The 16,461-nt window shown below is 43.8% G+C and overlaps 1 protein-coding gene across 1 annotated transcript in view; it reads left to right on the top strand.

Moving 5' to 3' along the window:
- The window catches only part of LOC119398955 (STAM-binding protein), a 50,364-nt gene that overhangs the window by 25,199 nt on the left and 8,704 nt on the right, over positions 1-16,461 (top strand). The window contains exons 6-8 of the mRNA XM_037665775.2: positions 1,211-1,409; positions 6,160-6,297; positions 11,459-11,571. Coding sequence (XP_037521703.1) covers positions 1,211-1,409; positions 6,160-6,297; positions 11,459-11,571 — 450 coding nt within the window. The remainder of the gene's footprint in view (positions 1-1,210; positions 1,410-6,159; positions 6,298-11,458; positions 11,572-16,461) is intronic.

The following is a 16,461-nucleotide window of genomic DNA, read 5'->3' on the forward strand; positions in this document are numbered from 1 at the left end:
ATCTTTGCCTATCACGTGTAAAGTGTTGCCGACAACACTTTGGTTGCACCATATCATGTACATAAATACAATTCGGCCTCTACATTGCCTCATTCTTGATAAGACAACTATGAAACACCACCCTGCCAGCATTTCATCAACCTAGCGAAAAGAAACATTTTCATGTTGCTATCTCATAAGAATATGCTTACAACTTTTCTTTCTGCAATTTCGAAGTATTAGAAAAATATTCGAGAAATATTAGAAAAATATTAGAAAATATTCGATTTGCACTCACACTTCAATATTCGAATTCGCTTCGCACCTAAAATTTTGCTATTCGCACAGCTCTAAAAATAAGCCATCATTTAGTCTCATCTCTTTTTGAGGGCAAAGTAGACAATTGGTTGTTTTGATGCTTCCCTGCCTAATGGGAAGAAAACTCAATTGTGGCAATGCAATTGATTCTTTCCTTGTTCTATAATTATTAAAAACTGTATATCTCTGCAAGATACTTCTGAAAGACAAACAAACCGAGGCGTAGCTGCACGTCCGAAGGATGGCTTCTCTCAGTAGCAAAAACAGATCTCAAACGCAATGCTGTTGCAGGCTGCATGTGTAAAGTGCAGTTGCCGGAACCGGATATAGTCATGGCCGCCATGTTGTAATTTTGGATGCTCTGTATCTGTTTTGGGCCTAGCTGCATTAAAGCAAACTACTGATCTCTGTAATAATAACAAAATGCGCTTGTACATTGTCCTTAATGTGAGATGAGACTAAGTGGTGGATGAGTTTGCCATTTATTTATTTTTTACTGTTGCGATGAAGAGAAAGTATGACAAATTAGGAATAAAGCGGCCAGCATAGGCGCTGCAATGTTGCGCAATTACTGTATGCAGTGGGATGCTCGACTGCTGACCTGAAAGTCGTGGGATCGAGTCCCGGCCACGGCGGCTACATTTTCGATGGAGGCGTAAATGCTTGAGGTCCATGTAATTAGATTTAGATGCACGTTAAAGAACCCCAGGTGGTCAAAATTTCTGGAGCCCTCCACTACGGGGAAGCCTCCTGCTAAACTTGTACTTCGTGCCTGGTAGATTCTGTGTATGTGCTGTTATGGCAGGTGGTATTTGTAATGGTAATGCTAAGATGGTAACACTCTGCTAAAGGAACCAGAAGTCATTGTGAAAATGCAACCACAAGTTCGTTTTTTTTTTCCCATTTCGTGTAGTGTGGTAAGGAGGGCAATTCCAGCTGTGGATCGGAGCACAAAGCCTTTGCCATTGCTCAGCACAGAGCCCTACTATCATAGTACGCAGGGGCTACGAACTGTTGTTGTGCCAGGAGGCCTTTTCTCCAAGTTTCTTCACCTTTCTCGACAAAACACCGAGAAGAATATTGAGACATGCGCTATTATGGCAGGAAAGTTTGTAAGTATTGTGTGCCAAGACATTTCCAAATTCTGTGGTACTAATAAGAATATGGTAGAAATGAAAAGAGATGAAGGCTTGATGTGTCTAATAAGAATATGGTAGAAATGAAAGGAGATGAAGGCTTGATGTGTCTAAAACCGAAAATGTCAGTGCTTTAATAAGGAATTCCAATTTTGAATTGACAAAGGAAGTCCCTCAGTATTTCATGAACCATGCTGTGACACTGGCGCAAATGTTACAGCTCCTTCGCCCCCCCTCCCCCTGCTTGCTATGTGTGTGATCTGTATTTTTCGCTCGGAAGAAGAGATTTTCACTTGTTGTTCTGTTCTTGCTCAAAATATGCAGTACGATAGCACTTTATGGTCTAGATTGTGCAATAAAATCCTTGACACTATTACTTGCCTGAATTTTAAGAAAACTGCAAAGTTGGCTTTATCTACACTGTCTGTTATTGGGTAAGCTATCTGCCAGGGTTGCCACTGACTTTCGAGTAAATGTCGCCAAACGACGACCAAAAAGTCGCCAAAAGTCGCCATTTTTTTACAAATTTCGCCAAAAAAGTCGCCATTCTAGATATGTGCGGCATACCTAGTAATAAAAATTTCCACTCACGTATAGTCCCGTAGAATACAGTACCATCCAAGACCCTTAAATTATATTGACGTTTCTCAATGCCAGTCGTACCGCCCGCTTCACCATGGGAGTGCATGGTGCTGCTTCTCCGACTAGCCGCAAGATGCGCGGGGTGACGCAAGGGTGAATGAATGAAACGCTTATGATATCCTTCCATCCCTGTTCGCTCGTTTCAAAGGTAAAAGTGTGCTAAAGCTTGGGTGCAAACCGTGAAAGCGTTGTTTGTAGGCAGCTTTACGTACCCTTATATGAATTAAAAGGAGTAAAAGGTTTATTGAGGGTAACACGACAGACTTCTTACAGCAACCGATCATTAGTGAGTCTTACACCTTATTGGGAACTAATATGACACCGGACGCCACCGCGACCCTTTCTTATAGTCACTTGTATCTACACGCGCCAATTCGATGCGTTATTAATGAACAGGTAGACAATGTAAAATGTTAGATAGCAATTGTTTTCATTGCACACGCTCACCGAGGGCAGTGGAAAATGCCTCAATAAATAATTTTTTTATTGGACAAATAGCCGCGTATCCGCCTCTCTTCGCTATTCCAAAACAGTATTTACGAGCTGAATTGGGGGTACTGTAACAATGAATAAGACGCCAAGCTATTCAGAACAGTTGGTGCTTTGGCGGAACAAATGGTCGGAACACGCGGTGAACCCGTCGTCTAGCCCCTTCAAAAGCGAAACTTTAGAGAAGCTTAAAGCACCTAAAGCCATAAACTTATAAACACTGCCCCCTCGCGGTTTGCAAGGCAGTCCGCTGACTTACATTTTGCTAGGACGTCGCTGTGGGACGTTCTAGTACCTCCTGCATCTAGATGAATTGAGGAGATACACACGAGTTACAGGACGGACATACCGAATGACGCGTAATGTGCACATTCTACTCGTAGGTCTAAAACCAAGAAAAAATACAGAGAATGTTGCCGCTCATTCGTTGGGAATACACAGAGCTTAGGATGCATAACTCAGTGGAGACCTAAGCCGAAAATCGCCAAAAATTCGCCATGTCGCCATTCATAATTTTAGGTAGCCACGGGCCTCTCAAATTCGCCAATCTGGCGAAAAGTAGCCACCATTGGCAACCCTGCTATCTGCTGCCAGGGGTGTGCAAAAATGGACATGGGTTCCTACGTGTTGGCAACGAAACATAACATCGCCCGGAGGGTTGCAGTATGTGCAAGCCTGCTGCAATGGAAACATTCTTTGCTTTCGCAGGGCTGTTGACACGCGTGATCAGTGGCTTGCTAAGACAGCCTCTGTTTTGGTTCTAAACAGCTGTTGCTTTTGTTCTAAACAAGAGCAACAGCTGCAAAAAGCTTGCTAAAAATGACTTCACTCTTTGCAAGCTTTTGTTATGCCATTATTTTCTGCAATAACAAGGTGGTGGCTGTCCTTTGGCTGCTCCATTTGGGTATTGTTAGGACAACTAAGGTAAACTTTGAGAAGTATCACTGGCAGCACGTTGAATGCGCAAATATAATGGGCATGAGAAGGATTGCCAAAGCTTGGCAAATGCTGTTGAATGTGCCTTTATTTCAAACACCATGATGTTTTGCCACCACATCACTAAATTATTCCAAATCCAGCCAACAGTGAGTAGGCAAAGAGGAAGGGGAATAATCTTTAGAGGCTGTGTGTGCTTCGTGAACTCTCTATCAGTGACAAGACCTGCCGGCTAGCCTACTGTTATGCAGAGCGTGAGAAAGCACAATGATCTGGGGCACTTCAACATTGTGCTGTTTAGTACCGAGGCTGTATTTTGCTTAGGCAGTAGTGTAGCGAATACATCAGATTGTAGTCCAAGGCCAAGCTGGACTTCACAACCTGTCCGGTAAAGTCTAAAGGAGTGGCCGTTTGGTGTGGAATCCGGCCCTTCTTTTTTGGTTGCATAGTTACAGCCATTTCATACAAGGGGCTCTGGAGAAATAATTCTCTTCTGCAAAAAAAAAAAATACAGTTCTGAAATCTTGTAGTTCATACGAGAGAACTATGCATATTTTAGCGTGATGGTGCTCCAGCGCATTATGCTGAGAATGTGCATCGGTGGTTGGAAGAAGCCATTTCTGATAGGTGGATAGACCCATAGAGTTTCCTACAATACTTACGAGAGGGAACTCTGGTGCTAGTGTCTATAGGAGCTGCAACGTATGGCGCTTCAGCCAGCATGGGAATCATGGGTAGTACACGGATTTGTCTAGACTTCGTTCTTTCGGCTCCGTTTGGCTCCGCGTCGCCTGCATCCACTTTGTCGTAAAACGAAGTTCAGCAAAAGTCAGCAGTTCCAATTCACCACTTTAACTTTTTTAGGCTCACCAATTCAAATCTGGTCACGAAGTTCAAATGGTCTATTATTTTTTCCGAAACGAATCCCAAAATACAGCAGTAAACAAAGCCGCAAGTGCATTTGAAGTCATAAGCATGAAGATTAGGCAAATCCGTGTACTATACTCAGCGACAACTTTCCTTGACAGCACTGTGGAAGCTACAGAGTCAAAGCGCATGCCTGTTACCGCGCCAAAAAATAGTACTTAAGTTTAGTGATAATTTTCTCCTTTGCCTTGCTGAAAAAAATGCTGCTTTATTTATTATGAGACTCGTACAGTTGCGGGAAATCGTCAATAAGATACAGTTATTGTTCACTTTGCAAGAATGCCTTCCTTTTCTTTTCATTTCTTAGACAGCACCACCTTTTCAGCACGCCCGTTTTCCAAAGTAAACGTGGCATCCATGACGTAGTGGGTCAGTGTGCGGCCGCAAACACGCTGTTTGGTTCTCCAAGAAGAATATGCTCGTGATATAACACTAAATGTAGACTGAACAATCGAAATGTCACCCTATTCACATTTTTCGTGTATATGTTTTTCTAAACACGTGAACGATGCGAGTGAGCAAAACAGAAATAAGCCGCAAGCTGCCGTACTACTTGCGGAGCAACACAAATGTGCGGCAGCCCCGCCTCCGTAGCCTTCGCTCCACTGTCCAGATAAGTTGTCGCCGAGTATACCCATCATTCCCATGGTGGCTGAACGATCGCAGCGCCAGAGTCTCCTCTAGTTAATTTTAGGAAACTCTATGGATAGACAGAGTTTTGCTCGTCACATGCGACTTCATGTGAAGTTTTGTAAAATACTAAAGTTCATACCAAAGCAATGATTGCAAGCACCAAATAGCTTAGAGTACATTAAAGGAACATTGACCTCAATATTTTACTGAGTACCATTATCTTGGAAGACTTTTTATAGGACTGCAGGGGTTTTGCACTAATTTGAAACGGCTCGGGTAGTCGGGTGAGCAAGTGCTGTAGTGCTAAATCAGTTCAAAGATTTAAGAATCGCAAATGTGCAAATTTTTTTTCTCTGTGCCATTACTTTAACTTTTTTTTTTTAACACCTATAGTGCACCGAAGGGACAGGAACACAAAGGAACGACGTGGACGCAGTGCTCCTTTGTGTTCCTGTCCCTTCGGTGCGCTATTAGGTGTTAAGATGGATTACCAATATGACCAAGCTCACTTACTTTAACTTCTTTCTGTTGTCCATTAAAGCAATGTAGTGTACAGGACTGTGTATTGTGACTAGCCACATTGGGAGCTTTATATTTGTTTTTGGCTACCATGCTTGGCGATCACATCATTCATTTCTTGTGAGCAAATATTACTTGCACAGTTCTGATACAGTCCCAAGCTGGGTTTTGGAGCTCGAGGGTTACATGGACAACTCATTTGCTATATATGATTACTGAATAGTTAAGTAGATGCACGCTTCTCTCCTTCCTTTTTCTCTGCAGTGCAATTCTACTACTCTCTCACCTTCCCTGCTCTTCACGTACGTGCAGTTTATTTTTGTGTGTACAAAAGCTTATATGGCTGTTTGAGTGATTTAATATGAATGTCTTCAGGTTAATGACCATGGCATCAATAATTGCACTGCGTGTACTTTGAAGAGAAGCAAAAAAAAAATGCTGTAGTTCTCTCAACAACAGCATTGGAGAAATCCTTGCTCTTGTACTCATGTTGGAGTACTTCTGTTTGGGTAGGATTGAGCTCGATTGGCCTCTTATTAGTTTTGTAACTGGAAGTGATGTGCTACCTTATTTATTGCAGGCGAGGAATCAGCTGAGCATCAGCCACCTTTTGGTGCCGAAGCAGTCTGGAACCGCAGATTCCTGCTTCACGGAAAGTGAAGAGGAAATGCTCGAGTACCAGGATGAGCTAGGCCTTGACACGATTGGATGGGTGCATGTAAGTCGCATTAGAAAAAGAAACTGTGTAACTTTCTTGTGAGCCAAATCGAATTTAGGTTATTATTTTTAGGGCTATTCAAATAGCAATGCAGTGAAGCTTCAAAAAGCCGGGCCGGGCACGGGATTGTGTTTTCGTACGTCGGGCCGGGCCAGGCGGGCTCGCAGCCCTTTGCCGTCGGGCTCGGGCGGGCCTTCGATAAAGTCAGCGGGCCCGGGCCGGGCTCGGGCTCGGAAATACGGCCCGTGCACAGCTCTAGTAGCAATGGCACTATTGAAACATGCTATCAGATGTGCGTATGGTGTTGTGTTCACTGAAAGAGAGAAGCGTGGCACTAAGGCACCTCATGTTGTTTTCAAGGAAAGGTATCAAGGTGGGACTGGTGAAATAATGAATTGTAATAAATTCGTATGTCCATCATGCAGCTAAAAGCAAGTCATTATTGAATGAAGGGAAATTGTCTGTATTTCGATGGAGGCGAAAATGTTTGAGGCTCGTGTACTTAGATTTAGGTGCACGTTAAAGAACCCCAGGTGGTCTAAATTTCCGAGCCCTCCACTACGGCGTCTCTCATAATCATATCGTGGTTTTGGGACGTTAAACCCCAGATATTATGAAGGGAAATCGTTGAATGGAAGTTCTGTGTCCCCTGAGTTTGTTATGGCCCCGCCGCAGTGGCCTAGTGGTTATGGCGCTCGACTGTTGACCCGAAGGTCGTGGAATTAATCCCGGCCGTGGAGCCTGCATTTTCGATAGAGGCAAAAATGTTTGAGGCCCGTGTGTTTAGATTTAGGTGCACGTTAAGAACCCCAGTTGGTTGAAATTTCCGGAGCCCTCCACTATGGTGTCTCATATTCATATCGTGGTTTTGGGACGTTAAACCCCAGGTATTATTAATTGTGTTTGTTATAGAACAGTGACCCCTGCACAACAGTCACAGCTATCTTGTGGAATAATTTTTTTAAAACTGTCCTCACATCCATTGTTCTGTCTACCTCTGGCCTCCAGTGATGTTCTACCACATCAAATAGTCAATTCTCGAACTGAATAGCACAAATCGAGTAGCTTGCACTACAGTAGACTCTCGTTAAACGGAACCTGAAGGGACCAAGCAAATGTGTTCCATTTAACAGGAGTTCCATTTACTGAGAGATAAACAGGAGTGCAGAATCCAAGTATGAAACCAATTACGTTAGATGCAGTTGTTCCGTTTAAGCAGCAGTTCCGTTTAACAGATTTCCGTTTACTGAGAGTCTACTGTATTTGATTGTATTCGGGATTTCCAATATTCACATACCCCTAGTTACAGTAGAATCTCGGTGATACAATTACTGCTCGTACGAATTTCGGGGTGATATGAATTTTTCTGTGGTTCTGGCCAAGGCCCACAAGCCTGCAGTGCAGTGGAGTACGGTTGTTGCCAACCAATTTTCAGCCCGCAACGTTTCATACGAATGTACGTTACCATGCAGTACGACCAGGCACTGCCTTCGCTGTCGCGTAAGACACGACATAATCACGCGCGGGCATGCGCGTCACGCCACCATCAGCAGTGCGTCATAGCCTCCGACATTGTGCGCAAGAATCTTTGAGACCTTGTAGAGCCTTCGTGTGCTTTCGCCTTTAGATTACAGATGGCGTTGGTGTCGCACTCTCTATTTTTTTTTTCCTACGCTTTGACGTGTGCTGCTGTGCTCGAGGCAGCGTCGTTGTACTGTGTTTACGTGTGTTTGCAAGCTAGGTCCTTTCAATCGGACATCCTATGACAGGTTGACAAGGACAAAAAAGGAAGCGGACCATCTTGACGAAGGAGCTAGGCCTTGCAATGTCAACATGTACTGTTGTTGGGGACGCGCACACCTGCCAACTCACTGATTTGCTCGGGAGACTCTTGAATTTTGAGCAAACCTCCCTAGTGTGCAGGGTTGGCCGTAAATCTCCTGAAAAACATCCCCAACAGCACCAGAATAAAAAAAATAATAACAAAGGACAGTGGGTCTAAAATTTTCTGGCCTTCATCTATCACGTGCCAAGCACTCCTTAAAGGGACACTAAAGGCAAATATTAAGTCGACGTTGATTGTTGAAATAGCGGTCCAGAAACCTCGTAGTGCGGCTTTTGTGTCAAGGAAGTGCTTATTTTGAAATAAAATCACGTTTTTAGTGGTCTGCATCGCGTTAGCGCGCTTCAAATCTCCCGCCTGAAAATACGACTTTCATACATCACTGCTGCCGTGCCCAACGTTGCCCGCTTTTACTGCGCGGCCGCCGACACTAGTAGCAGCCGAGCGGAAGTAGCGGGACCCACAGTAGCAACAACGGCGCTGCGGCAAAGACTTGCTCGGATGGGCACATTCAAGGCCTTCACCAAGTTGCGGTTGGTCTCGTAATCCTCAGTACGAAAGTGCAGTGAGCACACACGCAGAGGTTTTGACTGTTTAGCACACTGGCGCAATGGCATGACACTAAGCCGCTTCGAGCGTGAAAGCTCATTCCGCGGCACCCAGTGAAAAGACACACCGGTTTCCTTGCTGCAGCACTGGCGTTGTGAACCATTCGGGCATCCGGCAATATCACAAGCATGCGGCATTTTGTCGAACTTTCTGTCAGAGCGACTTTCACGAGCGCGCAAAACACGCACGGCAGTACGCGATCCCGAAACTACCACTGAGACGGGCGAGGCGCAGTTCGGCGAAAACGGAACCTTTGAACCACGCGCGCCGTTCCCCATGGCAACGCCACAGAGGTTTTGTTTTCCATGAATCAAGCGGAAACGAACAAACAGCATTTTATTACATCTTTTGATGCTCGGAATGTTCTTTTTTTACTGCTGCTAGTTTGATTACTAGTCATTTATTGTAGGCCGACTTCCATACGTCATCAGGATCACTTCGAAAATGTCCCACTCGTGGCGCTCATCATGTGATACATTTAGCTTAATTTCTCAGTAAGTAGGGCACTGCTGTTGATAATATTGCCGTTTTAGAAGTTGTCATACATTGGGCTTTCACTCTGACATAAATTGTTAGTTGCCTTTAGTGTCCCTTTAAGTCACTTTCTCCACAGTACTCTGGTGTCATGTGGAAAAGCCTACTAAGATTAGGAAGGGGCTACCAGCTGTCACAGGTCACAACACATCTGGTTCATTAACTACACACGTATGCACGCGCTGTATATTTACAAGTATGATCGCTAACATCTAAAAACTTTGCTGGCAATCAGTCATAGGTGTTCGTGACGGTGGTGTGGTCCTGCGAAACAATAAATGAAAACATGCGCCACCTTTCTTTTGTTGCATACTAATTTTCTATGTTTTCTGGTGATAAGAATTTCGGGTGACACGAATATTTTTGGTGGCCCTGCGAGATTCGTATCACCGAGGTTTTACTGAATTTTTTTTTGTAATGACATAAGGCTGCCAAGGTGCAAGTGGTGCATTGCTGCACTAGGAGTTTCTGGTTGCTATTTGGAGATTATACATTGCGTATAAGCGATATGATTAACGACAAATTTGTACTATTATAAAATAAGGATCTGTCGAATCAGATTTTGTTTTTCTCACATGTTGTTTGATTAAAGAATGATGTGTTTGATGTGTGAACGAAGCAATTGTTTGCTTAATCTGAAAGTGCCAATCTTTCATGAATATGATAGTTTATTCATTGTTGTTTTCATTTTCATTATTTTTGGCTGTGACAAAACATTGCAAAATGCTGAATGTTTAAAGGTTTTTATAAAAAGCACAGATTCTTCACGAGTAATATATTCTCATTGTGGGCTTTATTAGTTCATATACTGTAAAATCCCGAGCAAGCGCCCCTACCCGAGCAAGTGCCCCCCTCCCTTTTTCTCGTGATTTGAAATATCTGCCAATGACCAAGTAAGCACCCCCTCCCCTGCCCTCGCTCCATTTTCACAGCTTCATTTACTGTTTTATTCGCTTGACAAGGGCTAATGACGACAGTGAATGCATGCCTATTCAATAACTCGTTTCATTTGAAGCATGTGCGGCTCTTCCGCCGCCATCTTGAATTTATATCCATGACCGAGCAGTGCCCCCCGTCCAAATCTTGTCTGATTATCTTTCACCGTACAGGGGGGGCTTGCTCGGGATTTTATGGCAATAAAGGATAAAAATACTGTGGGAACGAATGAAGCACAATTGTTGCGAAAAAAATTGTGATAAAGTAGGGAAAAATGGTATTTTGACCCATATTGGGGTGAAGTTTGCCTGTGCCTCACCTTCACTGCATAGCACATCAGCGCAGGATTCTAGCCGACGTCTTTTCGCGGCGAATAATGCAAGTCCTACAATTTTGTGTCACTTATTTAAATAAGATCTCTGTATACAACTTGAAAAACGCCAATACTGGTTACACACCATGTGTAGGTTGGTGGAATTGACATGCCGCTTTCAGTCTTTAATGATTAACTGACGACATCCCATTTGTGTAAGGTGTTCATGGCGTTCCCAGAAATCTCATGCATTGCAGGGTGAGTTGTCCGCTACGGGCTACCTCATCTGCGTATGTAAGGGAGTTTATATATAAAAAAAGCGTGATTTATCCGAAGTTTCAATCGGGGACCGGTTTTGCTCAAGATTGACCCTAGGTCAAAACATCGAATAAATATATACATACACACACATATATATATACACAAGCATACAAACCTATACATATACGGAACCTCACAGCGACAGCAAAAACATGCCTGAAGTGCAGTCAAGCACCTTAACCACTCGTCTACTGTGGCGGGTTACTGATGGCATTGATGTAGCCAGGGGGGAATGGTGGAGAAGAGTTTTTGAACCACAGACCACCTTTGCCCTTAAAAAATTTTGGCACATGTTATACTCGCACAAGATAGAGTAAATTGTTCATCATTGAAGGAGGCCTTCATTCTGCTGTAGGCATAAAATAGCCTGATGAGGATGATGCTGCATTTATATATTACATACACATTCAACCACACAATTGGGGTCTTTGCTAGAAGTTGTGTGAGCTTCTGCAGTAACTTGTGTGCCACTAGAATTTGAGACCCAGAATGTTAAAGCCATGCTGAGCTGGTGCTGGTCAGATGTGTATGTATGGGCCATTTCTTTTGTCAGAGGCAATATTATGTATGTACGCTTTGCAATATGCAGCTCTCCTTGCTTTCAGACCCACCCAACACAGACTGCTTTCATGTCCAGTGTAGACCTCCACACCCACTGCAGTTATCAGCTTATGTTGCCTGAAGCTGTGGCAATAGTGTGCTCTCCAAAATATGAAGAGTAAGTATTGTTTTTTTAACATTAAAGAAAAAGTTATGATTGCGTACTCTGTCCGACAACACTTTTTCGAGTTCCTCAAACATTACTCAGCACAGTTCATGAACTATATGTAGCTTATATGCATGGTGCCAACTTACAAACCTGTCAGTAAAGTGATGTTCTCACCAGTGAATACTGCTCACACATAAACCAGAGGTTTCTTTCTTTCATTCTTTCTTTCTTGTTTGCTATTACAGTTTAATCTTATATTAAAATACATTTGCATGCAATCAGCATGGTATATTATAGGGGTATGCGAATATTCAAGTCTTGAATTCGAATCAAATAATACTTAACCGAATAATTCGACAGGACGAATATCTAAAAAGCGACAAAGGCCAATGTTGCAACTTGGCTAGGGTGGGGTGGCCAAAACTAATGCTAAAACTGGTATAGTATGCAGGGATGCAACAGCTGCGCCAATTGCGCCATTTTGATACAATTTCGTTTTTCTGCGCCGAGCTGCGCCAAAACCGCGATATTTCTCGAAATTGCGGCACAATGCGCCAAAACGCCCCCGGTAACCGCAAAAATTTTCGGTTGCGCTAGTTTTAGCCTCGTTTTAACGCAAAACGAAGCCCGTGTTGGCGACCTAATGTTGGGAGAAGCACCAGAGGCACTTTCATCCAATCCAATTCGACCCAGTGGCGCTTGACTCGAACAGGAGGTTAATCTGTTCCGGTGTGTTTGCTGGTGGGCCGGTTGGCCTAAATGAAGTTTTTACTGCTGGTTCAAACGCTGCTTTACAGGGTCATTTAGCATGAGCAAAGGTGAACGCCCATTTAATGTGGAAGCACCGCATAAAGAAAGTTAACTGACAAACGAGCCGTTTGACACGTGCTGCAAATCTTAGTGGGGATGTCGTTATTGTTTGGTGGATTCCGGTTCAACGCTGCCTTTGTTCAAATAGCAGTACTCACGTGCACGAATTCGCGGGTTGTATACAGTAAAGTCTTTTTAAATCTATTGACGAGTAAAGTGTTGTTTAGAGAAGTACTACACGCGAAAACCCTGACCGCCTTAGCCGAAAGAGTTCATCAAGGTACTTGCTCCCCCCCAGTCGCGGTGAGGCCGACACCACAATGTGCCGAAAAAGGCCTTCCGTTTTTTGGAAATGTGGACATTGGTCGACTAATCATTTTGACGTCGACGCGAGTGCGGTCACCGCTTTCCTGGCGCGAATGTTTCATGGCAGATACCAACGAGCACGTCAGTACGAGTTATCGCCAGCAACCTTATCGCGATCAGGATCTTTATATCTGCTCGGTAGCATGTGCGGCATAGCGCTATTGGTACTATACTGTTAATATATTGCACCAGGGGCGTAGCCAGAAATTTTTTTCGGGGGGGGGGGGGGGTTTAACCATACTTTATGTATGTTCGTGCGTGCGTTTGTATGTGTGCGTGTATATATACGCAAGCAAAACTGAAAAAATTCAGGGGGGGGTTCACCCCCCCCCCCCTTGGCTACGCCCCTGTATTGCACGCATAATATAGGCGACGAACCCAAGTATGCCGTTGGCTGACGCCACCTGAGCGGAAACGCAGATTGCGTGTCGCTTGCAGAAGCGAAAGCAGCTCACCATAGTTAACCCAACAAAATCTTTGCCGTATCCCTACATGTGGTCACGAGCGGAGCGGGTAGGAATACTCCTCGGGAAAAGCTGTCGTACGGTAGAGCACGCGACCGACCCGGGAGTGATGGCGTCCGCTTTGTTGGAGTAGCGCTGCACGAAACTAGGAAGGGTTCGGCTCTACGCGGCGACAGGCACTGCGTTCAATGAAACGATGCCGACTTTCGCTGTGCATAGCTCCCTCCTTCCCTTTCTCTCTCTCTCTCTCTCTCTCTCTCTCTATTTATATATATATATATATATATATATATATATATATATATATAAAATAAAGATAAGGGGGAGGACGCACTTATGAAGATTGTACTTATTGGCTGGTTTGTCTTAGACGTTGCATGACATATAAACACTTTTCTCTTGAACTATATACACATACGGCGGCTCTCTTTAAAATTTACTTTCTCCTTAAGATCTTCTTAGCAGGGCGGAATATAAAATTCAGCGCATCGGTGCTGAATGAAGTGGATTGCAACAGTGACGTGATCAGCCAGTGGCGTAGGCCAGGTGTAAAGTACCATGGTGCAAATTCACCAATGCACAAGGCCTTACTGGTTTCCGGAGAATTCACTGGCATTATTCAGCATGTTATGCACTGAAAACATGATTGTGGTGGTGACATCGAAATTTTTGCATATATCTTTTTTTTACTGTTCCAAAAGCAAGCTTTGTTTGTGAAGCTGCTCCAAATTTGGAATTTGAGCTCCAGAACGGAGTTTTTTTTTTCCCGTAACCTGCTCCAAATTTGGAATTTTGAGCTCCAGAACGGAGTTTTTTTTTTCCCGTAACCTGCTCCAAATTTGGATTTTCCTGCTCCAAAAGAGAGATTTTCCTGCTCCAAAAATTGCTCCAAATCCTATTTTGGCTGTTGCATCCCTGAGTATGCCTTTCGTTAAAACTTTCACTGATATCCTCGTACAAAAGTGAGCGCATGTTTATTTTAAAGGCGATTATGTAATTTCCAAACGTAAAAAAAAAAAAAACACGAGAAAACTGTCAAGCTCTTCACAACTTGTTCTCTGAGACGAAGGCACGGACTTTTCTTGCCTATAGTTCGGTCACGTATGCCGCAGGCGCCGTAATACATTCCAAATTCGGCTCGCGAAACCCTCGGTGATTGTTGGTGCGATCTTGTACGCATTCCAAATAAGCACGGAGGCATTGCGTTACATCCAACTGCACGGGATTGGTCAATGCAGGGCCGTGGCGTCTGTCGCGGTTTACATTGGCCATTTGCGTGCGGCTGGATGTGACACCATGCCTCCGTGCTTATTTGGAATGCGTACAAGATCGCACCATGAGTTCACATATCAAAATTGGTTTATGCTGTGCAGTCGTCACTGCTGCACTGCACCACTCGTTCAAAAACTCCCATTGTCCCGGCGCATAGTTAAAACGCTGCTGGTGAACGAGCACCTGAAGATTGTTGGGCCCCGAGTACCCATGGAGATAAAGCACAATTGCGCGACCATAGATGAAGCACAATTGAAACGTATCCCGCGACCATAGGGGAAAAAAACTAGCTATGGTACCCCCTTCTTTTAGCCGTTAAAAGGTTAGGAGGGCCCCTGCTAACTAGACTGACGGCTCTTCTATCAAGATGTCTGCACGCTCATAAAAGCAGAAGAAAAATATCCTTCCGAACAAGTGCGTAATAAAGCTGCCACCAAGCCGTAGCGTCCCTGATTTTTCCTTTGTCTTGATGTAATTGGCGGTACAAGTTACATGTAAATATACGTACTATTTGATATTCTATTCGATATTCCATTTCTCTGGCCACTATTCGGCACTATTCGATTCGAGGGTGACATTTCACTATTCGCACACCCCTAGTATGTTGTTAACATTGGTTCATTATAATGCAGTGAATAAACAAGATTGTTATTGAGGAACATTGCATGAATTCACTGTGCAGGCAGTAGTATGAAGAAAAGAGGAAGATGCAGCTTAACATAGAAGTAGCACGCAGTAGACGGGGTAGACTACATTTAGTGAGGTAGTCACTAGGGAAATAGTCAAACGTTGATATAACGAGGGTGTCGAACCAAACCAGAAACGAAAAACGAACAGGAATTTTGTCTGGAGCTGAAGATGAACTGAACCTGAACTGAGAGTACAAGGCGGTGTGTTCTAATTTGTTCCCTCGATGGTGTCGCCTGCTGGCATCATTTCTGTGCAAAAAGTTGCCTGCAAAAGATATATCCTCTCTATATATCCCGATTACTACAAATAACATCCCCTATACTTTCCTTGACATTATTGTCTGTTAGAACTTTGAAAGAAGTTACGTTGCAGCAGAATTTGGTCAGGAAAAATGGCAAGTCGTCTGAAATACACAAGTGGACTGCTTATTCATTGTGTGTGATGTTTCGGGATTATCTGCTTCTTTCTTAAGCTCAAATTTGGTGCAAAGAACTCTTTCGCCTGTCTGCGAGAAGGAGCTGCTGCAGTGGCTGCTTCAAAGTTTTACGCTTTACAGTGAAAGAAAAGAGGGAAATTGTGGCTTCCTTGGGTACAGTGCCAAAGAGACGGATAAGGACGAAACATCACATGCAAAGAATAAGTGGTCCATTTGTGTATTTCAGATTACTTGCTGTTTTTCCTGATGAGATTCGGCTGTGACACGCCTTCATTCAAATTTCATCACTGGAAGTTCCGGCAGCTGATGTAACATAACAGTTGCATTTCCTGCGTGTCCGGTGCGCTTAGTTTTGGTCAGTCATGGGCACGTTACCAGCAAAAGGTAACAGTGTTACAGTTACAATTACCTAAGCCAAAAAAGTGACTGTTACAGTTACAGTTACAAAGTTTCCAAAAGTAACTTGTTTCAGTTACTGTTACTGTGAAAAAGTAATGTCGTTACTTTTCCGTGACTATTATTTGAAATAAGCAATAGATCATGAACCAAATGATAGAATTTATTTAATAAAAATGTACGAAGGCATGCGGGCTGTCAAAATTGCACGTGGTAAAAGCCTAGACTAGGGAAAACTAAAATGGGGCGCAACACAAGCACTCGTTGTGCACGCCTCATTTTGTCGCATTAATAAATGCCCTAGGATACTAGAAGTGGAAAACGCGGTTGATGCACTGGAACGACGACAACGCCCAGAAGTGCATGCGAAGAGAAACGGGCAGTGCGTCACGAGTGAAGAGTATCAGACCCTGTTAGGAGAGTTTTGCGTCCGCTGAGCGCAAAGCTCTCCTTGGGACGTGTGCT

The sequence above is a fragment of the Rhipicephalus sanguineus genome, chromosome 1 (genome assembly GCF_013339695.2).
Source record: "Rhipicephalus sanguineus isolate Rsan-2018 chromosome 1, BIME_Rsan_1.4, whole genome shotgun sequence".
Classification (NCBI taxonomy): domain Eukaryota; kingdom Metazoa; phylum Arthropoda; class Arachnida; order Ixodida; family Ixodidae; genus Rhipicephalus; species Rhipicephalus sanguineus.